Source organism: Oncorhynchus tshawytscha, unplaced genomic scaffold, assembly GCF_018296145.1.
Source record: "Oncorhynchus tshawytscha isolate Ot180627B unplaced genomic scaffold, Otsh_v2.0 Un_contig_11611_pilon_pilon, whole genome shotgun sequence".
Lineage (NCBI taxonomy): Eukaryota > Metazoa > Chordata > Actinopteri > Salmoniformes > Salmonidae > Oncorhynchus > Oncorhynchus tshawytscha.
This window is the reverse complement of record NW_024609344.1, coordinates 120,388-145,298: the sequence shown is the minus strand read 5'-3', so window position 1 is coordinate 145,298 and position 24,911 is coordinate 120,388. Positions and strand designations below refer to the sequence as shown.

General features: G+C 48.1%; 1 protein-coding gene across 1 annotated transcript; it reads left to right on the top strand.

The window, feature by feature from the left end:
- Positions 1–3,229: 3,229 nt before the first annotated feature.
- Positions 3,230–24,652, top strand: LOC121844635 (C-terminal-binding protein 2-like; the record flags this gene model as incomplete). Its single annotated transcript, XM_042314933.1, has 5 exons — positions 3,230–3,480; positions 9,638–9,768; positions 13,436–13,563; positions 15,485–15,602; positions 23,828–24,652. Coding segments are annotated over 5 exons (818 nt in total), but the record flags the coding sequence as incomplete, so codon positions are not given.
- Positions 24,653–24,911: the final 259 nt, after the last annotated feature.

Genomic DNA, 24,911 nt, shown 5'->3' with positions numbered 1-24,911 from the left:
CTCTGTCGGTTTCTCTCTCTCTCTCTCTCTCTCTGTCGGTTTCTCTCTCTCTCTCTCATGCCCCTTCTCTCTGTATGGCTGAGAGACACAGTTGGTCTTCATGGTGGACACTGTCCACCAATCAAATGTATTTATAAAGCCATTTTTGACAAACACCAATGTCACAATGTGCTTATACAGAAACCCAGTCTAAAAACCCAAACAAATCAAATCAAATGTATTTATAAAGCCCTTCTTACATCAGCTGATATCTCAAAGTGCTGTACAGAAACCCAGCCTAAAACCCCAAACAGCAAGCAATGCAGGTGTAGAAGCACGGTGGCTAGGAAAAACTCCCTAGAAAGGCCAAAACCTAGGAAGAAACCTAGAGAGGAACCAGGCTATGTGGGGTGGCCAGTCCTCTTCTGGCTGTGCCGGGTGGAGATTAGAAACCTAGAGAGGAACCAGGCTATGTGGGGTGGCCAGTCCTCTTCTGGCTGTGCCGGGTGGAGATTATAACAGAACATGGCCAAGATGTTCAAATGTTCATAGATGACCAGCAGGGTCAAATAATAATAATCACAGTGGATGTCGAGGGAGCAACAGGTCAGCACCTCAGGAGTAAATGTCAGTTGGCTTTTCAACGATGATCGTTCTGAGTTAGGTGCGGTAGAAAGAGAGAGTCCAAAACAGCCGGTCTGGGACAGGTAGCACGTCTGGTGAACAGGTCAGGGTTCCATAGCCGCAGGCAGAACAGTTGAAACTGGAGCAGCAGCACGACCAGTGTCCCTGTCTCTCCCTCCGTCTCTCTATCCTTCGCTTTCTCCATTTGTTGTGGTGTCTGTAGAGTAGAGTCCAGCCCAGCCCAGTCCAGTAGGAGTGATAACATAGATTTTATTTATTTTTATTTCTCCTTTATTTAACCAGGTAGGCTAGTTGAGAACACCTTTATTTAACCAGGTAGGCCAGTTGAGAACAAGTTCTCATTTACATCTGAGACCTGGTCAAGATGAAGCAAAGCAGTTCGACACAAACAACAACACAGAGTTACACATGGAGTAAAACAAACATACAGTCAATAATACAGTAGAAACAAGTCTATATACGATGTGAGCAAATGAGGTAAGGCAATAAATAGGCCATGGTGGTGAAGTAATTACAATATAGCAATTAAACACTGGAATGGTAGATGTGCAGAAGATGAATGTGCAAGTAGAGGTACTGAGATAAAGATAATTAAATAAATACAGTCTGGGGATGAAGTAGTTGGACCACAGACCTTAGGGACAGGGACAGGGACACACACAGACCCTAGGGACAGGGACACACACAGACCCTAGGGACAGGGACACACACAGACCCTAGGGACAGGGACACACACAGACCCTAGGGACAGGGACACACACAGACCCTAGGGACAGGGACACACACAGACCCTAGGGACAGGGACAGGGACACACACAGACCCTAGGGACAGGGACACACAGACCCTAGGGACAGGGACACACACAGACCCTAGGGACAGGGACAGGGACACACACAGACCCTAGGGACAGGGACAGGGACACACACAGACCCTAGGGACAGGGACAGGGACACACACAGACCCTAGGGACAGGGACAGGGACACACACAGACCCTAGGGACAGGGACAGGGACACACACAGACCCTAGGGACAGGGACAGGGACACACACAGACCCTAGGGACAGGGACACACACAGACCCTAGGGACAGGGACAGGGACACACACAGACCCTAGGGACAGGGACACACACAGACCCTAGGGACAGGGACACACACAGACCCTAGGGACAGGGACACACACAGACCCTAGGGACAGGGACAGGGACACACACAGACCCTAGGGACAGGGACACACACAGACCCTAGGGACAGGGACACACACAGACCCTAGGGACAGGGACACACACAGACCCTAGGGACAGGGACAGGGACACACACAGACCCTAGGGACAGGGACACACACAGACCCTAGGGACAGGGACACACACAGACCCTAGGGACAGGGACACACACAGACCCTAGGGACAGGGACACACACAGACCCTAGGGACAGGGACACACACAGACCCTAGGGACAGGGACACACACAGACCCTAGGGACAGGGACACACACAGACCCTAGGGACAGGGACACACACAGACCCTAGGGACAGGGACACACACAGACCCTAGGGACAGGGACACACACAGACCCTAGGGACAGGGACACACACAGACCCTAGGGACAGGGACACACACAGACCCTAGGGACAGGGACACACACAGACCCTAGGGACAGGGACAGGGACACACACAGACCCTAGGGACAGGGACACACACAGACCCTAGGGACAGGGACACACACAGACCCTAGGGACAGGGACACACACAGACCCTAGGGACAGGGACACACACAGACCCTAGGGACAGGGACACACACAGACCCTATGGACAGGGACAGGGACACACACAGACCCTAGGGACAGGGACAGGGACACACAGACCCTATGGACAGGGACAGGGACAGGAACACACAGACCCTATGGACAGGGACACACACAGACCCTATGGACAGGGACACACAGACCCTATGGACAGGGACACACACACAGACCCTATGGACAGGGACAGGGACACACACAGACCGTATGGACAGGGACAGGGACACACACAGACCGTCTGGACAGGGACAGGGACACACACAGACCGTATGGACAGGGACAGGAACACACACAGACCCTATGGACAGGGACAGGGACAGACACAGGCCCTATGGACAGGGACACACACAGACCCTATGGACAGGGACACACACAGACCCTATGGCCAGGGTCAGGGACAGGGACAGACACAGGCCCTATGGCCAGGGACACGGACACACACAGGCCCTATGGCCAGGGACACGGACACACACAGGCCCTATGGCCAGGGACACGGACACACACAGGCCGTGTGACCAGGTCTTTCATTCTCTCTGTCTGCTCCGGCGTCAGTGAGAGCTGCAGCTGTGTCTGTTCCTCTCAGAGAGAACAGAGAGGAGAGAACCGAGAGAGAGGGAACAGAGAGCTCCTCCATCTGGCTGCCCATCCCACACTGAGATGAGACAGGACACACACACTATGGCTTGGCTATTTGTAAGGTGATGTGTGTGTGTGTGTGTGTGTGTGTGTGTGTGTGTGTGTGTGTGTGTGTGTGTGTGTGTGTGTGTGTGTGTGTGTGTGTGTGTGTGATGTTGATGTTGTGACTAAACCATTCTCTCTCCTCTGTCTCTGTGCGTGTAGGTCGTTCGGGTCAGGCGGTGGCTGTGCGAGCCAAGGTGTTTGGCTTCAACGTGATCTTCTACGACCCCTACCTGCAGGACGGCTTGGAGCGTTCCCTGGGCGTCCAGCGCGTCTACACCCTACAAGACCTGCTCTACCAGTCAGACTGCGTGTCTCTGCACTGCAACCTCAACGAACACAACCACCATCTCATCAACGACTTCACCATCAAACAGGTAGAGAGGACAGCTGACCTTTGACCTTTATGGTATAACTCACTGACTCCCAGTCAGTTATTAATATGAGTTATGAATTCATATATGTATTACTGTGTCATTCATTCATATAGTTATTAATATGGGTTATAAATTCATAGAGTTATTAATATGGGTTATTAATTCATACGGTTATTAATATGGGTTATTAATTCATGTAGTTATTAATATGAGTTATTACTTCATACTGTTACTAATGAGTTATTAATTCATATAGTTATTAATACGGGTAATTCATTTGTATAGATTACTATGGGTTATTAATTCATTCATATAGTTATTAATATGAGTTATTAATTAATATAGTTATTAATATGGGTTATTAATTCATATAGTTATTAATGAGTTATTAATTCATATAGTTATTAATGAGTAATTCATTCATATAGTTATTAATATGAGTTATTCATTCATATAGTTATTCCTCAGACTGTCCTGAACACCTCATCATCCTTATATATATTATATATTATCATTATAAACTACCAACTCTGCCTAGAAGGCCAGCATCCCGGAGTCACCTCTTCACTGTTGACGTTGAGACTGGTGTTTTGCGGGTACTATTTCATGAAGACTTGTGAGGCATCTGTTTCTCAAACTAGACACTAATGTACTCGTCCTCTTGCTCAGTTGTGCACCGGGGCCTCCCACTCCTCTTTCTATTCGGGTTAGAGCCAGTTTGCTCTGTTCTGTGAAGGGAGTAGTACACAGCGTTGTACCAGATCTTCAGTTTCTTGGCAATTTCTCACATGGAATAGCCTTCATTTCTCAGAACAAGAAGAGACTGACGGATTTCAGAAGAAAAGTCTTTGTTTCTGGCCAGTTTGAGCCTGACATCGAACCCACAAATGCTGATGCTCCAGATACTCAACTAGTCTAAAGAAGGACAGTTTTATTGCTTCTTTAATCAGAACAACAGTTTTCAGCTGTGCTAATATAATTGCAAAAGTGTTTTCTAATGATCAATTAGCCTTTTAAAATGATAAACTTGTATTAGCTAACACAACGTGCCATTGGAACACAGGAGTGATGGTTGCTGATAATGGGCCTCTGTACACCTATGTAGATATTCCATTAAAAGTCAGCTGTTTCCAGCGACAATAGTCATTTACAACATTAACAATGTCTACACTGTATTTCTGATCAGTTTGATGTTATTTTAATGGACAAACAATGTGCTTTTCTTTCAAAAACAAGGTGACCTCAAACTTTTGAACGGTAGTGTACATATGATATGAGTAATGTAAGACATGTAAACATTATTAAAGTGGCATTTTATAAAGTGACTAGTGATCCATTTATTAAAGTGGCCAGTGATTTGGTCTCAGTGTAGGCAGCAGCCTCTCTGAGTTAGTGATGGTTGTTTATCAGTCTGGTATTTAACAGTCTGATGGCCTTGAGATAGAAGCTGTTTTTCAGTGTCTCGGTCCCAGCTTTGATGCACCTGTACTGACCTCGCCTTCTGGATGACAGCGGGGTGAACAGGCAGTGGCTCGGGTGGTTGTTGTCCTTGATGATCTTTATGGCCTTCCTGTGCATCGGGTGGTGTAGGTGTCCTGGAGGGCAGGTAGTTTGCCCCCGGTGATGCGTTGTGCAGACCTCACTACCCTCTGGAGAGCCTTACGGTTGTGGGAGGAGCAGTTGCCGTACCAGGCGGTGATACAGCCCGCCAGGATGCTCTCGATTGTGCATCTGTAAAAGTTTGTGAGGGTCTTAGGTGACAAGCCATATTTCTTCAGTATCTTGAGGTTGAAGAGGCGCTGCTGCACCTTCTTCACCACACTGTCTCTGTGGATGGACCACTTCAGTTTGTCTGTGATGTGTATGCCCAGGAACTTAAAACTTGCTACCCTCTCCACTACTGTTCCATCGATGTGGATGGGGGTGTTCCCTCTGCTGTTTCCTGAAGTCCACAATCATCTCCTTTGTTTTGTTGACATTGAGTGTGAGGTTATTTTCCTGACACCACACTCCGAGGGCCCTCACCTCCTCCCTGTAGGCCGTCTCGTCGTTGTTGGTAATCAAGCCCACTACTGTAGTGTTGTCTGCAAACTTGATGATTGAGTTGGAGGCGTGCGTGGCCACGCAGTCGTGGGTGAACAGGGAGTACAGGAGAGGGCTCAGAACGCACCCTTGTGGGGCCCCAGTGTTGAGGGTCAGCAAAGTAGAGATGTTGTTTCCTACCTTCACCACCTGGGGGCGGCCCGTCAGGAAGTCCAGTACCCAGTTGCACAGGGCGGGGTCGAGACCCAGGGTCTCGAGCTTGATGATGAGCTTGGAGGGTACTATGGTGTTAAATGCTGAGCTGTAGTCGATGAACAGCATTCTCACATAGGTATTCCTCTTGTCCATATGGGTTAGGGCAGTGTGCAGTGTGGTTGAGATTGCATCGTCTGAGGACCTACTTGGGCGGTAAGCAAATTGGAGTGGGTCTAGGGTGTCAGGTAGGGTGGAGGTGATATGATCCTTGTCTAGTCTCTCAAAGCACTTCATGATGACAGAAGTGAGTGCTACGGGGCGATAACTGAACTAAATGACTATCTTTGCCTTCTTGGGTACAGGAACAATGGTGGCCCTCTTGAAGCATGTGGGAACAGCAGACTGGGATAGGGAGAGATTGAATATGTCCGTAAAACACACCAGCCAGCTGGTCTGTGCATGCTCTGAGGACACGGCTAGGGATGCCGTCTGGGCCGGCAGCCTTGCGAGGGTTAACACGTTTAAATGTTTTCCTCACGTCGGGCCACGGAGAAGGAGAGGAGGGGGGGGCAGTCCTTGTTAGGGTTAGGAGAAGGAGAGGAGGGGGGGGCAGTCCTTGTTAGGGTTAGGAGAAGGAGAGGAGGGGGGGGCAGTCCTTGTTAGGGTTAGGAGAAGGAGAGGAGGGGGGCAGTCCTTGTTAGGGTTAGGAGAAGGAGAGGAGGGGGGGGGCAGTCCTTTTTAGCAGGCCGCGACAGTGGCACTGTATTATCCTCATATGTCGTGATGTAAACGTTGTCAAAAATATCAATAGTAAAGTACAGATCCCCAGAAAACGACTTAAGTAGTACTTTAAAGTATTTTTACTTAAGTACTTACTTAAGGAAATGTTATTGCTGTGTTAATACAATAACACCAGACCCTGTCTAGTCTGCCACCTGGTGGAAGAGAGGAGAATTACACCTCTTATCTCAGTTTACTCTGACTCTCAGGGTGACTTCACTGCTCAGAGCTGCTGTCAAAACAACAATACCCCATCTGGTCTGTCTGGTCTGCCACCTGGTGGAGGAGAGGAGAATTACACCTCTTATCTCAGTTTCCTCTTATTTTCTGTGTTTCTATTCTTTCTGGTTGACTTCACATCTGAGACAGAGAGAGAGACAGAGAGAGAGAGAGACAGAGAGAGAGAGAGAGAGAGACAGAGAGAGAGAGAGAGAGAGCATTGAAGAGCTGTCTGAAGGAGAACAACAGAATAGAGAAGGCTCTATCTCTTAACCCAGTTCTTAACTCCTCTCCTGTGTCTGTGTCTCTTCTTCGTTGTTCTCTCAAGCCTGCATCTTCTTATCGTGTGTGTGTGTGTGTGTGTGTGTGTGTGTGTGTGTGTGTGTGTGTCAAGTGTGTGTGTGTCTGTGTGTGTGTGTGTGTGTGTGTGTGTGTGTGTGTGTGTGTGTGTGTGTGTGTGTGTGTGTGTGTGTAATAAAAGGATGACTGACAGTGCGAGGGCTTTTCATGTCGTGGATTCCGTATTGTGTCTAGATTTAAGGGATTACAGTTTCTTAAAACTTAGTGAGTTTCTTCCAAGAATATTAATTGGATTTTTCTGGAGCTGTTGTTTTTCTCGCTAGCAGTTTTTTATTTATTTTTGTTGTGTCTAGTATAGTTATCAACTGTCATCTTGTCCTCAACGTAGTGCCCTATCAAGGGAATAGGGTCCCATTTGGGACTAGGGTTCATTTGGGATGTCCCCATCTACAGCCAACTCTGTGAGCTGAGTCAAGTAGTGCACTATCAAAGGAAATAGGGTCCCATTTGGGATGTCCCCATCTACAGCCAACTATGTGAGCTGAGCCAAGTAGTGCACTATCAAGGGAATAGGGTCCCATTTGGGATGTCCCCATCTACAGCCAACTATGTGAGCTGAGCCAAGTAGTGCACTATCAAGGGAATAGGGTCCCATTTGGGATGTCCCCATCTACAGCCAACTATGTGAGCTGAGTCAAGTAGTGCACTATCAAGGGAATAGGGTCCCATTTGGGATGTCCCCATCTACAGCCAACTATGTGAGCTGAGCCAAGTAGTGCACTATCAAGGGAATAGGGTCCCATTTGGGATGTCCCCATCTACAGCCAACTATGTGAGCTGAGCCAAGTAGTGCACTATCAAGGGAATAGGGTCCCATTTGGGATGTCCCCATCTACAGCCAACTATGTGAGCTGAGCCAAGTAGTGCACTATCAAGGGAATAGGGTCCCATTTGGGATGTCCCCATCTACAGCCAACTATGTGAGCTGAGCCAAGTAGTGCACTATCAAGGGAATAGGGTCCCATTTGGGATGTCCCCATCTACAGCCAACTATGTGAGCTGAGCCAAGTAGTGCACTATCAAGGGAATAGGGTCCCATTTGGGATGTCCCCATCTACAGCCAACTATGTGAGCTGAGCCAAGTAGTGCACTATCAAGGGAATAGGGTCCCATTTGGGATGTCCCCATCTACAGCCAACTATGTGAGCTGAGCCAAGTAGTGCACTATCAAGGGAATAGGGTCCCATTTGGGATGTCCCCACACACACACAACTCTTAAAGCACTTTTGACAGTCATCCTTCAGAGCTGATTTCCCTCAGGTGTAGATGTGTCTCCATGGGGATGAGACAGACATATTTGCGTGTGCATGTGTCTCCATGGGGATGAGACAGACATATTTGCGTGTGCATGTGTCTCCATGGGGATAAGACAGACATATTTGCGTGTGCATGTGTCTCCATGGGGATGAGACAGACATATTTGCATGTGCATGTGTTGCCCAGGTGCTCGGCTCGTCATGTCTTCAGTAGAGCATTTAGTGGAGCGTCAAATATATTCTAGTCTCTTCTCCAGCTCTATCAGTAGGTCATCTCTATTATAGTCTCTCTTCTCCAGCTCTATCAGTAGGTCATCTCTATTCTAGTCTCTCTTCTCCAGCTCTATCAGTAGGTCATCTCTATTCTAGTCTCTCTTCTCCAGCTCTATCAGTAGGTCATCTCTATTCTAGTCTCTCTTCTCCAGCTCTATCAGTAGGTCATCTCTATTCTAGTCTCTCTTCTCCAGCTCTATCAGTAGGTCATCTCTATTCTAGTCTCTCTTCTCCAGCTCTATCAGTAGGTCATCTATATTCTAGTCTCTCTTCTCCAGCTCTATCAGTAGGTCATCTCTATTCTCTCTTCTCCAGCTCTATCAGTAGGTCATCTCTCTCTCTTCTCCAGCTCTATCAGTTTGTCATCTATATTATAGTCTCTCTTCTCCTGCTCTATCAGTAGGTCATCTCTATTCTAGTCTAGCTCTATCAGTCATCTCTATTCTAGTCTCTCAGCTCTATCAGTTTGTCATCTATATTATAGTCTCTCTTCTCCAGCTCTATCAGTAGGTCATCTCTATTCTAGTCTCTCTTCTCCAGCTCTATCAGTAGGTCATCTCTATTATAGTCTCTCTTCTCCAGCTCTATCAGTAGGTCATCTATATTATAGTCTCTCTTCTCCAGCTCTATCAGTAGGTCATCTCTATTATAGTCTCTCTTCTCCAGCTCTATCAGTAGGTCATCTCTATTCTAGTCTCTCTTCTCCAGCTCTATCAGTAGGTCATCTCTATTCTAGTCTCTCTTCTCCAGCTCTATCAGTAGGTCATCTCTATTCTAGTCTCTCTTCTCCAGCTCTATCAGTAGGTCATCTCTATTCTAGTCTCTCTTCTCCAGCTCTATCAGTAGGTCATCTCTATTCTAGTCTCTCTTCTCCTGCTCTATCAGTAGGTCATCTGTATTAAGATACTTAAAAGAAGGACGCAAACAAATTCTTTGTAAAAACTACATGTTGATGGCGCCCCTCTTTAGACAAAATCAATCCCCCCCCCTCTTCTCTCTCTCTTATCTTTCTCTCCCCCCGATCCTTCTAGATGCGTCAAGGAGCGTTCCTGGTGAATGCAGCGCGGGGAGGGCTGGTGGATGAGAAGGCCCTGGCTCAGGCCCTGAAGGAGGGGAGGATACGTGGTGCTGCCCTGGACGTGCACGAGATAGAACCCTTCAGGTGAGACACAGTGCATGAATGTACGAGCACACACACACACACACACACACACAAGTGGACGTCCTCTCTACAGAACCATTGAAGTGAGACACACAGTGGATGAGGATATAGTTAACCTGATAGTACCACCTCAGTATAGTTTACCTGACAGTAACACCTCAGTATAGTTTACCTGACAGTAACACCTCAGTAAACAAAGTAGAATCTCAATTCAACGGCTCAGACACAAGAGGTATGTGGCAGGGTCTACAGTCAATCACGGACTCAGGAAGAAACCCAGCCCAGTCACGGACCAGGATGTCTTGCTCCCAGGCAGACTAAATAACTTTTTGCCCGATTTGAGGACAATACAGTGCCACTGACACGGCCTGCAACGGAAACATGCGGTCTATCCTTCAGTATGAGTAAGACATTTAAACGTGTTAACCCTCGCAAGGCTGCAGGCCCAGACGGTTTCCCCAGCCGCGCCCTCAGAGCATGCGCAGACCAGCTGGCCGGTGTGTTACGGACATATTCAATCAATCCCTATACCAGTCTGCTGTTCCCACATGCTTCAAGAGGGCCACCATTGTTCCTGTTCCCAAGAAAGCTAAGGTAACTGAGCTAAACGACTATGCCCGTCAGCACTTACATCCGTCATCATGAAGTGCTTTGAGAGACTAGTCAAGGACCATATCACCTCCACCCTACCTGTTGTCACCCTTGACCCACTCCAATTTGCTTACCGCCCAAATAGGTCCACAGACGATGCAATCTCAACCACACTGCACACTGCCCTAACCCATCTGGACAAGAGGAATACCTATGTGAGAATGCTGTTCATCGATACAGCTCGGCATTCAACACCATAGTACCCTCCAAGATATGTCATCAAGCTCGAGACCCTGGGTCTCGACCCCGCCCTGTGCAGGGGTACTGGACTTCAGACGGACCGCCCCCAGGTGGTGAGGGTAGAACATCTCCTCCCCGCTGATCCTCAACACTGGGGCCCCACAAGGGTGCGTTCTGAGCCCTTCCTGTACTCCCTGTTCACCCACGACTGCGTGGCCATGCACGTCCAACTCAATCATCAAGTTTGGTTCGGACGACACAACAGTGGTAGGCTTGATTACCAACAACGACGAGACGGCCTACAGGGAGGGTGAGGAGGTGAGGGCCCTCGGAGTGTGGTGTCAGGAAAATAACCTCACACTCAACGTCAACAAAACTAAGGAGATGATTGTGGACTTCAGGAAACAGCAGAGGGAACACCCCCCATCCACATCGATGGAACAGTAGTGGAGAGGGTAGCAAGTTTTAAGTTCCTCGGCATACACATCACAGACAAACTGAATTGGTCCACTCACACAGACAGCATCGTGAGGAAGGCGCAGCAGCGCCTCTTCAACCTCAGGAGGCTGAAGAAATTTGGCTTGTCACCAAAAGCACTCACAAACTTCTACAGATGCACAATCGAGAGCATCCTGGCGGGCTGTATCACCGCCTGGTATGGCAACTGCACCGCCCTCAACCGTAAGGCTCTCCAGAGGGTAGTGAGGTCTGCACAACGCATCACCGGGGCAAACTACCTGCCCTCCAGGACACCTACACCACCCGATGCTACAGGAAGGTCATAAAGATCATCAGGACATCAACCACCCGAGCCACTGCCTGTTCACCCCGCTGCCATCCAGAAGGAGGTCAGTACAGGTGCATCAAAGCTGGGACCGAGAGACTGAAAAACAGCTTCTATCTCAAGGCCATCAGACTGTTAAACAGCCACCACTAACATTGAGTGGCTACTGCCAACACACTGTCAATGACACTGACTCTACTCCAGCCACTTTAATCATGGGAATTGATGGGAAATGATGTAAATATATCACTACCCACTTTAAACAATGCTACCTTATATAATGTTACTTACCCTACATTGTTCATCTCATATGCATACGTTGATACTGTACTCTATATCATCGACTGCATCCTTATGTAATACATGTATCACTAGCCACTTTAACTATGCCACTTGGTTTACATACTCATCTCATATGTATATACTGTACTCGATATCATCTACTGTATCTTGCCTAGCTGCTCTGTACCATCACTCATTCATATATCCTTATGTACATATTCTTTATCCCCTTACACTGTGTATGACAGTAGTTTTTTTTTGAATTGTTAGTTAGATTACTTGCTCGTTATTACTGCATTGTCGGAACTAGAAGCACAAGCATTTCGCTACACTCGCATTAACATCTGCTAACCATGTGTATGTGACAAATCAAATTTGATTTGATTTCAGTATAGTTTACCTGACAGTAACACCTCAGTATAGTTTACCTGACAGTAACACCTGCTACCACCATATGGTGTCAGGGAGTTCTGGTGTCAGGGAGATATGTTGTCAGGGAGATATGTTGTCAGGGAGATATGGTGTCAGGGAGATATGTTGTCAGGGAGATATCGTGTCAGGGAGATATGGTGTCAGGGAGTTCTGGTGTCAGGGAGATATGGTGTCAGGGAGATATGGTGTCAGGGAGATATGCTGTCAGGGAGATATGTTGTCAGGGAGTTATGTTGTCAGGGAGATGTGGTTTCAGGGAGATGTGGTTTCAGGGAGATATGGTGTCAGGGAGATATGTTGTCAGGGAGTTATGTTGTCAGGGAGATATGTTGTCAGGGAGTTATGTTGTCAGGCGATATGTTGTCAGGGAGATCTGGTGTCAGGGAGATATGTTGTCAGGGAGATATGTTGTCAGGGAGTTATGTTGTCAGGGAGATATGTTGTCAGGGAGTTATGTTGTCAGGGAGATATGTTGTCAGGGAGATATGTTGTCAGGGAGTTATGTTGTCAGGGAGATATGTTGTCAGGGAGATATGTTGTCAGGGAGATATGTTGTCAGGGAGATATGTTGTCAGGGAGATATGTTGTCAGGGAGATATGTTGTCAGGGAGATATGTTGTCAGGGAGATATGTTGTCAGGGAGTTATGTTGTCAGGGAGATATGTGTCAGGGAGATATGTTGTCAGGGAGATATGTTGTCAGGGAGATATGTTGTCAGGGAGTTATGTTGTCAGGCGATATGTTGTCAGGGAGATCTGTTGTCAGGGAGTTATGTTGTCAGGGAGATATGTTGTCAGGGAGTTATGTTGTCAGGGAGATATGTTGTCAGGGAGTTATGTTGTCAGGGAGATATGTTGTCAGGGAGATATGTTGTCAGGGAGATATGTTGTCAGGGAGATATGTTGTCAGGGAGATATGTTGTCAGGGAGTTATGTTGTCAGGGAGATATGTTGTCAGGGAGATATGTTGTCAGGGAGATATGTTGTCAGGGAGATATGGTTCTACTGTGAACACACATCAACAAGACGTCAACAGAGGACCTGTAATCCCACACTACAGTGGCTCATATCAGTGACACCTTCACACACAACCCTAGGACCAGGAGGGTGAGTTGGGAGGACTGAGGGAAGAAGAAGGAGAGGAAGTCTCAGCATCTCAGGGATGGAGAGGAGATGAGGAGATGAGATGAGGAGATGAAGAGAGGAGGAAATGAAGGGAGGAGATGAAAGGAGGAGATGAGGAAAGGAGATTAGATGAAGAGGCCACTGCCTGATTTGGGTCTGATACTTGTTCTCTCTACAACCACCCCTCCACCCCCCAACCTTCCCCTCTCTCTAGTTTTGCTACAGGCCCTCTGAAGGATGCTCCCAACCTGATCTGTACACCACACACAGCCTGGTACAGTGAACAGGCTTCTCTGGAGATGAGAGAGGCAGCTGCCACCGAGATACGAAGAGCCATCAGCGGTACACCTGTTCCCCAGCACCTCACTAGTCAGGAACCCTGTTCCCCAGCACCTCACTAGTCAGGAACCCTGTTCCCCAGCACCTCACTAGTCAGGGACCCTGTTCCCCAGCACCTCACTAGTCAGGAACCCTGTTCCCCAGCACCTCACTAGTCAGGAACCCTGTTCCCCAGCACCTCACTAGTCAGGAACCCTGTTCCCCAGCACCTCACTAGTCAGGAACCCTGTTCCCCAGCACCTCACTAGTCAGGAACCCTGTTCCCCAGCACCTCACTAGTCAGGAACCCTGTTCCCCAGCAGGGTTGTAGTACACAACTTCAAACCAGACTTCATGTCAATAGTAGTGCACTATATAGGGAATAGGGCTGTAGTATAAAGTAGTGCACTATATAGGGAATAGGGCTGCAGTATAAAGTAGTGCACTATATAGGGAATAGGGCTGTAGTATAAAGTAGTGCACTATATAGGGAATAGGGCTGTAGTATAAAGTAGTGCACTATATAGGGAATAGGGCTGTAGTATAAAGTAGTGCACTATATAGGGAATAGGGCTGCAGTATAAATTAGTGCACTATATAGGGAATAGGGCTTCCCAGTAGTATAAAGTATTGTGCACTATATCAGGGAATAGGGCTGTAGTATAAAGTAGTTTTCACTATTGTAGGGAATAGGGCTGTAAACCAGTTTATAAAGTAGTGCACTATATAGGGAATAGGGCTGTAGTATAAATTAGTGCACTATATAGGGAATAGGGCTGTAGTATAAAGTAGTGCACTATATAGGGAATAGGGCTGCAGTATAAATTAGTGCACTATATAGGGAATAGGGCTGTAGTATAAAGTAGTGCACTATATAGGGAATAGGGTGCCATTTGGGATCCAGCCCTTGCTTCCCAGATAACATCCACATTGTGAAATAACAACTTTAATTAGTGATTGTGTTGCCAGGCCACACTACCGGTCAAAGGTTTTACAACACCTTCTCATTCAAGGGTTTTTATTAAATGTTTTACTAATTTTCTACATTGTAGAATAATAGTGAAAACAATAAAACTATGAAATAAACACATATGGAATCATTTAGTAACCAAACGAAAGTGTTAAAAATATATTTTATATTTATTTGAGATTCTTCAAAGTAGCCACCCCTTTGCCTTGATGACAGCTTTGCACACTCTTGGCATTCTCTCAACCAGCTGCATGAGCTAGTCACCTGGAATGCATTTCAATTAACATGTGTGCCTTGTTAAAAGTTAATTTGTGGAATTTCTATCCTTCTTAAGCTAACATCTCTCCATCCCATAGCTAACATCTACCCATCCCATAGCTAACATCTACCCATCCCATAGCTAACATCTACCCATCCCATAGCTAACATCTACCCATCCCATAGCTAACATCTCTCCATCCCATAGCTAACATCTCTCCATCCCATAGCTAACATCTACCCATCCCATAGCTAACATCTACCCATCCCATAGCTAACATCTACCCATCCCATAGCTAACATATCTCCATCCCATAGTTAACATCTAATGTTAAATGTTTAATCCCACTCTATTCCATAGTTATGGCATCTAATCCCATTAACATCTACCCATCCCATAGCTAACATCTACCCATTCCATAGCTAACATATCTCCATCCCATAGTTAACATCTAATGTTAAATGTTTAATCACTCTACAAGTTATGGCTTAATTTTACCTCTCTCTGTCTTTACCTCTCTCTGTCTCTCTCTTTACCTCTCTCTGTCTCTCTCTCTCTTTACCTCTCTCTGTCTTTACCTCTCTCTTTACCTCTCTCTTTACCTCTCTCTGTCTCTGTCTTTACCTCTCTCTCTCTCCACATTTCTTAAATCTATCTCCCTCTCCTCCCTCCATCTCCCCACTTTCTCTCTCTCTCCCTCCCTCTCTTCATCGCAGGCCGCATCCCTGACAGCCTAAGAAACTGTGTGAATAAGGAGTTCTTTGTGACCACAGGACCGTGGGCAGTAATGGACCAGCAAGGTGTCCACCCAGAGCTCAATGGCACCGCCTACAGGTAGGCTGAGGAAGCACAGCGACAAGTGTGACATCTACTGTGTGACACACACACACACACATCATCATCTTATTTTATTGCTCATTTCACCACTTGACATATAGGTTTCTAAAGTTATTTTCATAGTCCTGGATATCTTGACTAGTTCCTTACAGCAGTCAGATACATTTCTGAAATACATGGACATTTACAGGCACATAAAGACGGTTTGAGATAATGAAACTCTCAGTTAAAAAAAAACATGAATAGAGATGTCAATGTTATGTTTTTCTTAGAATGTAGTAGAACCCTGTTCCTGGAGAGATACCCTCCTTCCTGTAGGTTTTAACTCCAACCCTGTTCCCTGTTCCTGGAGAGATACCCTCCTTCCTGTAGGTTTTAACTCCAACCCTGTTCCCTGTTCCTGGAGAGATACCCTCCTTCCTGTAGGTTTTAACTCCAACCCTGTTCCCTGTTCCTGGAGAGATACCCTCCTTCCTGTAGGTTTTAACTCCAACCCTGTTCCCTGTTCCTGGAGAGATACCCTCCTTCCTGTAGGTTTTAACTCCAACCCTGTTCCTGGAGAGATACCCTCCTTCCTGTAGGTTTTAACTCCAACCCTGTTCCCTGTTCCTGGAGAGATACCCTCCTTCCTGTAGGTTTTAACTCCAACCCTGTTCCTGGAGAGATACCCTCCTTCCTGTAGGTTTTAACTCCAACCCTGTTCCCTGTTCCTGGAGAGATACCCTCCTTCCTGTAGGTTTTATTTCCAACCCTGTTCCTGGAGAGAGACCCTCCTGTAGGTTTTAATTCCAACCCTGTTCCTGGAGAGAAACCCTCCTGTAGGTTGTAACTCCAACCCTGTTCCTGGAGAGATACCCTCCTGTAGGTTTTAACTCCAACCCTGTTCCTGGAGAGATACCCTCCTGTAGGTTTTAACTCTAACCCTGTTCCTGGAGTGATACCCTCCTGTAGGTTTTAACTCCAACCCTGTTCCTGGAGAGTGACCCTCCTGTAGGTTGTAACTCCAACCCTGTTCCTGGAGAGAGACCCTCCTGTAGGTTTTAACTCCAACCCTGTTCCTGGAGAGATACCATTTTAACAGGACAGCTCTAGTAACAGGACAGCTGTAGTAACAGGGTCTAGTAACAGGGTAACAGGGTCTAGTAACAGGGTCTAGTAACAGGGTCTAGTAACTGGGTCTAGTAACAGGGTCTAGTAACAGGGTCTAGTAACAGGGTCTAGTAACAGGGTATAGTAACAGGGTCTAGTAACAGGGTCTAGTAACATAGTCTAGTAACAGGGTAACAGGGTCTAGTAACAGGGTAACAGGGTCTAGTAACAGGGTCTAGTAACAGGGTAACAGGGTCTAGTAACAGGGTAACATGGTCTAGTAACAGGGTCTAGTAACAGGGTCTAGTAACAGGACAGCTCTAGTAACAGCGTCTAGTAACATGGTCTAGTAACAGGGTCTAGTAACATGGTCTAGTAACAGGGTAACAGGGTCTAGTAAAAGGGTCTAGTAACAGGGTCTAGTAACAGGGTCAGGTAATAGGGTCTAGTAACAGGTTCGAGTAACAGGGTCTAGTAATAGGGTCTATTAACAGGGTCTTGTAACAGGGTCTAGTAACAGGGTCTAGTAACAGGGTCTAGTAACAGGGTCTAGTAACAGGGTCTAGTAACAGGGTCTAGTAACAGGGTCTAGTAACAGGGTCTAGTAACAGGGTCTAGTAACAGTGTAGAAGGGTCTAGTAACAGGGTCTAGTAACAGGACATCTCTAGTAACAGGGTCTAGTAACAGTATAGAAGGGTCTAGTAACAGGGTCTAGTAACAGGGTAACAGGGTCTAGTAACAGGGTCTAGTAACATGGTCTAGTAACAGGGTAACTGGGTCTAGTAAAAGGGTCTAGTAACAGGGTCTAGTAACAGGGTCTAGTAACAGGGTCTAGTAACAGGGTCTAGTAACAGGGTCTAGTAACAGGGTCTAGTAACAGGGTCTAGTAACAGGGTCTAGTAACAGGGTCTAGTAACAGGGTCTAGTAACAGGGTCTAGTAACAGGGTCTAGTAACAGGGCTCTAGTAACAGGACAGCTCTAGTAACAGGGTCTAGTAACAGGGTCTAGTAACAGGGTCTAGTAACAGGGTCTAGTAACAGTGTAGAAGGGTCTAGTAACAGGGTCTAGTAACAGGGTAACAGGGTCTAGTAACAGGGTAACAGGGTCTAGTAACAGGGTAACAGGGTCTAGTAACAGGGTCTAGTAACAGGGTCTATTAACAGGGTAGTAAGGGGTCTAGTAACAGGGTAAACAGGGTCTAGTAACAGGGTCTAGTAACAGGGTCTAGTAACAGGGTCTAGTAACAGGGTAACAGGGTCTAGTAACAGGGTCTAGTAACAGGGTCTAGTAACAGGGTCTAGTAACAGGGTAACAGGGTCTAGTAACAGGGTAACAGGGTCTAGTAACAGGGTCTAGTAACAGGGTAACAGGGTCTAGTAACAGGGTCTAGTAACAGGGTAACAGGGTCTAGTAACAGGGTCTAGTAACAGGGTAACAGGGTCTAGTAACAGGGTAACAGGGTCTAGTAACAGGGTAACAGGGTCTAGTAACAGGGTAACAGGGTCTAGTAACAGGGTAACAGGGTCTAGTAACAGGGTAACAGGGTCTAGTAACAGGGTAACAGGGTCTAGTAACAGGGTCTAGTAACAGGGTAACAGGGTCTAGTAACAGGGTAACAGGGTCTAGTAACAGGGTCTAGTAACAGGGTAACAGGGTAACAGGGTTGGAGAGCCCTGATACAGCGTTACCTCTTACTCCTTCACCATGTGACCTCCCTGGATGTTGATCTGATCTCAGTCTGTCCACCTCCGTGTGCTTCTCTCACACAGCCAAGCCAACCAAACTCTGCACGCCCTAACAACCGGTGTTCCTCAAGACAAAATGTAGTACCTATTGGCGCTCAGGTAAATACTGTGTGATGATGCGGTGCCTCTTTCTGCCAGGCCTGGATATACTACAACCGTAGAAATATAATCTATAGAACTTGTCTTCCCATTCATTCTACAGAATGTATTTCTATGATTAGAACCTCCCTGTTTCTCACCTTTTTGCTGTGGACTGTGATGTTGTTACGGCCCTCTGGTCTGTTCTCTTAAAACATCCCTTTAGTGTAGAAATAAACCAACTTCTGTGTAGATTTGACTTCGTTCCGCAGGGCTCTATTCAACCATTACTCCTCTGTGACCAACCCCCTCTACCATTAGACAGACCGACCCCCTCTACCATTAACAGGGTCTAACCCCCTCTACCATTAGACAGGGACCCCCTCTACCATTAACAGGGTCTAGTAGACAGACCGACCCCCTCTACCATTAGACAGATCAACCCCTCTACCATTAACAGGGTCTACCATTAGACAGACCTACCCCTCTCTAACATTAGACAGACCGTCTACCATTAGACAGACCGTCTACCATTAACAGACCGTACCCCCTCTTCCATCAGACAGACCAACCCCTCTACCATTAGACAGACCGACCCCCTCTAGTTAACAGACCAACCCCCTCTACCATTAGACAGACCAACCCCCTCTACCATTAGGTCAGACCAACCCCCTCTAGTTAGACAGACCAACCCCTCTACCATTAGACAGATCTACCCACTCTTCCAGTAACAGACCAACCCCTCTACCATTAGACAGACCACAGGGTACCATTAGACAGACCAACAGGGTCTACCATTAGACAGACCGACACCCTCTACCATTAGACAGACCGACCCCCTCTACCATTAGACAGACCGACCCCCTCTACCATTAGACAGACCGACCCCCTCTACCATTAGACAGACCGTAACCATTAGACAGACCGACCCCCCCTCTACCATTAGACAGACCGTACCATTAGACAGACCGACCCCCTCTACCATTAGACAGACCGAACCCCTCTACCATTAGACAGACCGAACCCCTCTAGTTAGACAGACCGTCTACCATTAGACAGACCGACCCCCTCTACCATTAGACAGACCAACCCCCTCTACCATTAGACAGACCAACCCCCTCTACCATTAGACAGACCAACCCCTCTCCATTAGACAGACCGACCCCTCTAACCATCTAGAACAGACCAACCCCCTCTACCATTAGACAGACCAACCCCTCTACCATTAGACAGACCAACCCCTCTACCATTAGACAGACCGACCCCCTCTACCATTAGACAGACCAACCCCTCTACCATTAGACAGACCAACCCCCTCTACCATTAACAGACCATCCCCCTACCATTAGACAGACCAACCCCTCTACCATTAGACAGACCCCCTCTACCCCCCCCTCTACCATTAGACAGACCAACCCCCTCTACCATTAGACAGACCAACCCCCTCTACCATTAGACAGACCAACCCCCTCTACCATTAGACAGACCGACCCCCTCTACCATTAGACAGACCCGACCCCATCTACCATTAGACAGACCAACCCCCTCTACCATTAGACAGACAGACAGACCAACCCCTCTACCATTAGACAGACCGACCCCCTTAACATTAGACAGACCGACCCCCTCTACCATAGTAACATTAGACAGACCCCCTCTTCCATTAGACCCCCCCTCTACCATTAGACAGACCGACCCCTCTTCCATTAGACAGACCGACCCCCTCTACCATTAGACAGACCTACCCCCTCTACCATTAGAACAGAGATAGACCGACCCCCTCTACCATTAGACAGACCTAGAACAGACCGACCCCCTCTTCCATTAGACAGACCTACCCCTACCATCTACAGACCAACCCCTCTACCATTAGACAGACCAACAGACCAACCCCTCTACCATTATACAGACCATCCCCCTCTACCATTAGACAGACCGACCCCCTCTACCATTAGACAGACCAACCCCTCTACCATTAGCCAGTCCAACCCCTCTACCATTAGACAGACCAACCCCTCTACCATTAGACAGACCAACCCCCTCTACCATTAGATAGACCGACCCCCTCTACCATTAGACAGACAGACCGACCCCATCTACCATTAGACAGACCGACCCCCTCTACCATTAGACAGACCGACCCCCTCTTCCATTAGACAGACCAACCCCCTCTACCATTAGACAGACCGACCCCTCTTCCATTAGACAGACCGACCCCCTCTACCATTAGACAGACCGACCCCTACCATTAGACAGACCGACCCCCTCTTCCATTAGACAGACCAACCCCTCTACCATTAGACAGACCGACCCCCTCTTCCATTAGACAGACCGACCCCCTCTACCATTAGACAGACTAACCCCCTCTACCATTAGAGACCGACCCCCTCCACCATTAGATGCCAGGCCCCTCTGGATTAGACAGACCTACCCCCTCTACCATTAGAGAGACTTGTCCCCCTTCCATTAGACAGACCTACCCCTCTACCATTAGACAGACCTCCCCTCTTCCATTAGATAGACCTACCCCCATTAGACTACCATTAGATAGACCTACCCCCTCTACCATTAGATAGACCTCCCCTCTACCATTAGACAGACCGACCCCCTCTACCATTAGATAGACCTACCCCCTCTACCATTAGATAGACCTACCCCTCTACCATTAGACAGACAGACCGACCCCCTCTTCCATTAGATAGACCTACCCCCTCTACCATTAGACAGACAGACCGACCCCCTCTACCATTAGACAGACCAACCCCTCTACCATTAGACAGACCGACCCCCTCTACCATTAGACAGACAGACCGACCCCATCTACCATTAGACAGACCAACCCCTCTACCATTAGACAGACCGACCCCCTCTTCCATTAGACAGACCAACCCCTCTACCATTAGACAGACCGACCCCCTCTTCCATTAGACAGACCGACCCCCTCTACCATTAGACAGACCGACCCCCTCTACCATTAGACAGACCGACCCCCTCTTCCATTAGACAGACCAACCCCCTCTACCATTAGACAGACCGACCCCTCTTCCATTAGACAGACCAACCCCCTCTACCATTAGACAGACCGACCCCCTCTACCATTAGACAGACCGACCCCCTCTACCATTAGACAGACCGACCCCCTCTACCATTAGACAGACCGACCCCTCTACCATTAGACAGACCGACCCCCTCTACCATTAGACAGACCGACCCCCTCTACCATTAGACAGACCGACCCCCTCTACCATTAGACAGACCGACCCCCTCTACCATTAGACAGACCGACCCCCCCCTCTACCATTAGACAGACCGACCCCTCTCTACCATTAGACAGACCGACCCCCTCTACCATTAGACAGACCGACCCCCATCTACCATTAGACAGACCGACCCCCTCTACCATTAGACAGACCTACCCCCTCTACCATTAGACAGACCGACCCCCTCTACCATTAGATAGACCTACCCCCTCTACCATTAGATATACCTACCCCCTCTACCATTAGACAGACAGACCGACCCCCTCTTCCATTAGACAGACCAACCCCTCTACCATTAGACAGACCGACCCACTCTACCATTAGACAGACCGACCCCCTCTACCATTAGACAGACCGACCCCTCTACCATTAGACAGACCTACCCACTCTTCCATTAGACAGACCAACCCCCTCTACCATTAGACAGACCAACCCCTCTACCATTAGACAGACAGACCGACCCCCTCTACCATTAGACAGACCAACCCCATTAGACAGACCGACCCCCTCTACCATTAGACAGACCGACCCACTCTACCATTAGACAGACCGACCCCCTCTACCATTAGACAGACCGACCCCCTCTACCATTAGACAGACCTACCCCTCTTCCATTAGACAGACCAACCCCCTCTACCATTAGACAGACCAACCCCCTCTACCATTAGACAGACCGACCCCCTCTACCATTAGACAGACCGACCCCCTCTACCATTAGACAGACCAACCCCTCTTCCATTAGACAGACCTACCCACTCTTCCATTAGACAGACCAACCCCTCTACCATTAGACAGACCTACCCCCTCTACCATTAGACAGACCGACCCCCTCTACCATTAGACAGACCTACCCTCTCTTCCATTAGACAGACCGACCCCCTCTACCATTATACAGACCAACCCCTCTACCATTAGACAGACCTACCCACTCTTCCATTAGACAGACCAACCCCTCTACCATTAGACAGACCAACCCCTCTACCATTAGACAGACCGACCCCCTCTACCATTAGACAGACCAACCCCCTCTACCATTAGACAGACCGACCCCCTCTACCATTAGATAGACCAACCCCTCTACCATTAGACAGACCAACCCCCTCTACCATTAGACAGACCGACCCCCTCTACCATTAGACAGACCTACCCCTCTTCCATTAGACAGACCAACCCCTCTACCATTAGACAGACCGACCCCCTCTACCATTAGACAGACCAACCCCTCTTCCATTAGACAGACCAACCCCTCTACCATTAGACAGACCGACCCCCTCTACCATTAGACAGACAACCCCCTCTACCATTAGACAGACCAACCCCCTCTACCATTAGACAGACCGACCACCTCTACCATTCGACAGACCGACCCCCTCTACCATTAGACAGACCGACCCCATCTACCATTAGACAGACCAACCCCCTCTACCATTAGACAGACCGACCCCCTCTTCCACTAAGCAGATCTAGATGTTGACACTAGGAGGAGGTGTGTGGTTCAGGAAGCATGACGTCACCTACATGACTTCCAATCGTTCACATGGACAGTCTGCTTCTTGCTTGTTGATCTCCAGACTGATGTGTGTTAGCACTGAACATATTTGTTTCAGTGTTATGTGGTAGAGAGAAGGAGAGGAAGAGAGAGAGAGAGAGAGAGAGAGAGAGAGAGAGAGAGAGAGAGAGAGAGAGAGAGAGAGAGAGAGAGAGAGAGAGAGAGAGAGAGAGAGAGAGGAGGGGGAGGGAGAGAGAGAGAGAGAGAGAGAGAGAGAGAGAGAGAGAGAGAGAGAGAGAGGAGAGAGAGAGGGAGAGAGAGAGAGAGAGAGAGAGAGAGAGAGAGAGAGAGAGAGAGGGAGAGAGACAGAGAGAGAGAGAGAGGGAGAGAGGGAGAGAGAGAGAGAGAGAGAGAGAGAGAGAGAGAGAGAGAGAGAGAGAGAGAGAGAGAGAGAGAGAGAGAGAGAGAGAGACAGAGAGAGAGACAGAGAGAGAGAAGTGTGTCTCTGGGTGAAGTACAGATGACCTTTGACCCTGACTTCTAACCTCCTTCTCCCTAGGTACCCGCCGGGCATGATGGGCATGGCTCCAGGGATGATCCCGGGTGGCTTAGAGGGGATGGTGCCAGGGGGGGTACCAATCGCCCATACCCTGCCCTCTGGTACCCATCTGTCCCAGGCCCCCTCGCCCAACCAGCCAGCCTCCAAACACTGTCACGGAGAGACCAGAGAGCACCTTACCGAGCAATAGCATCCTGACCGCCAGCATAGCAGCCAGCCAACCAGCCAGCAGAGAGGACAATAACAACAGTGCCACAGGAAGAGGAGCTGCTGCCTTGGCAGCAGAGGAAGAGCATCATGCACCTCCTCAAACTCAACCAGTAGAGAGGACAACAACAACAGGAAGAGCAACATGCTCCTCAAACTCAACCAGTAGAGAGGACAACAACAACAACAACAACAGGAAGAGCATCATGCACCTCCTCAAACTCAACCAGTAGAGAGGACAACAACAACAACAACAGGAAGAGCATCATGCTCCTCAAACTCAACCAGTAGAGAGGACAACAACAACAACAACAGGAAGAGCAACATGCTCCTCAAACTCAACCAGTAGAGAGGACAACAACAACAACAACAGGAAGAGCAACATGCTCCTCAAACTCAACCAGTTGAGAGGACAACAACAACAACAACAGGAAGAGCATCATGCTCCTCAACACCTCCTCAAACTCAACCAGTAGAGAGGACAACAACAACAACAACAGGAAGAGCATCATGCTCCTCAACACCTCCTCAAACTCAACCAGTAGAGAGGACAACAACAACAACAACAGGAAGAGCATCATGCTCCTCAAACTCAACCAGTAGAGAGGACAACAACAACAGGAAGAGCAACATGCTCCTCAACACCTCCTCAAACTCAACCAGTAGAGAGGACAACAACAACAGGAAGCTGAAGCTACACTCACAACCAACTCAAGTAAACAAACACACAAACAAAAGCGTCCATCTGAAGTTTGGACCGATCAGACACAGAACACAACGATATTTACCGTCAGTCCTGGGAATAAACCCACCGAACTGTGAATGAAGAAGCAGTTCCTTTACAGATTTGTACTCAACGTTTTAGTTTTGACGGTCC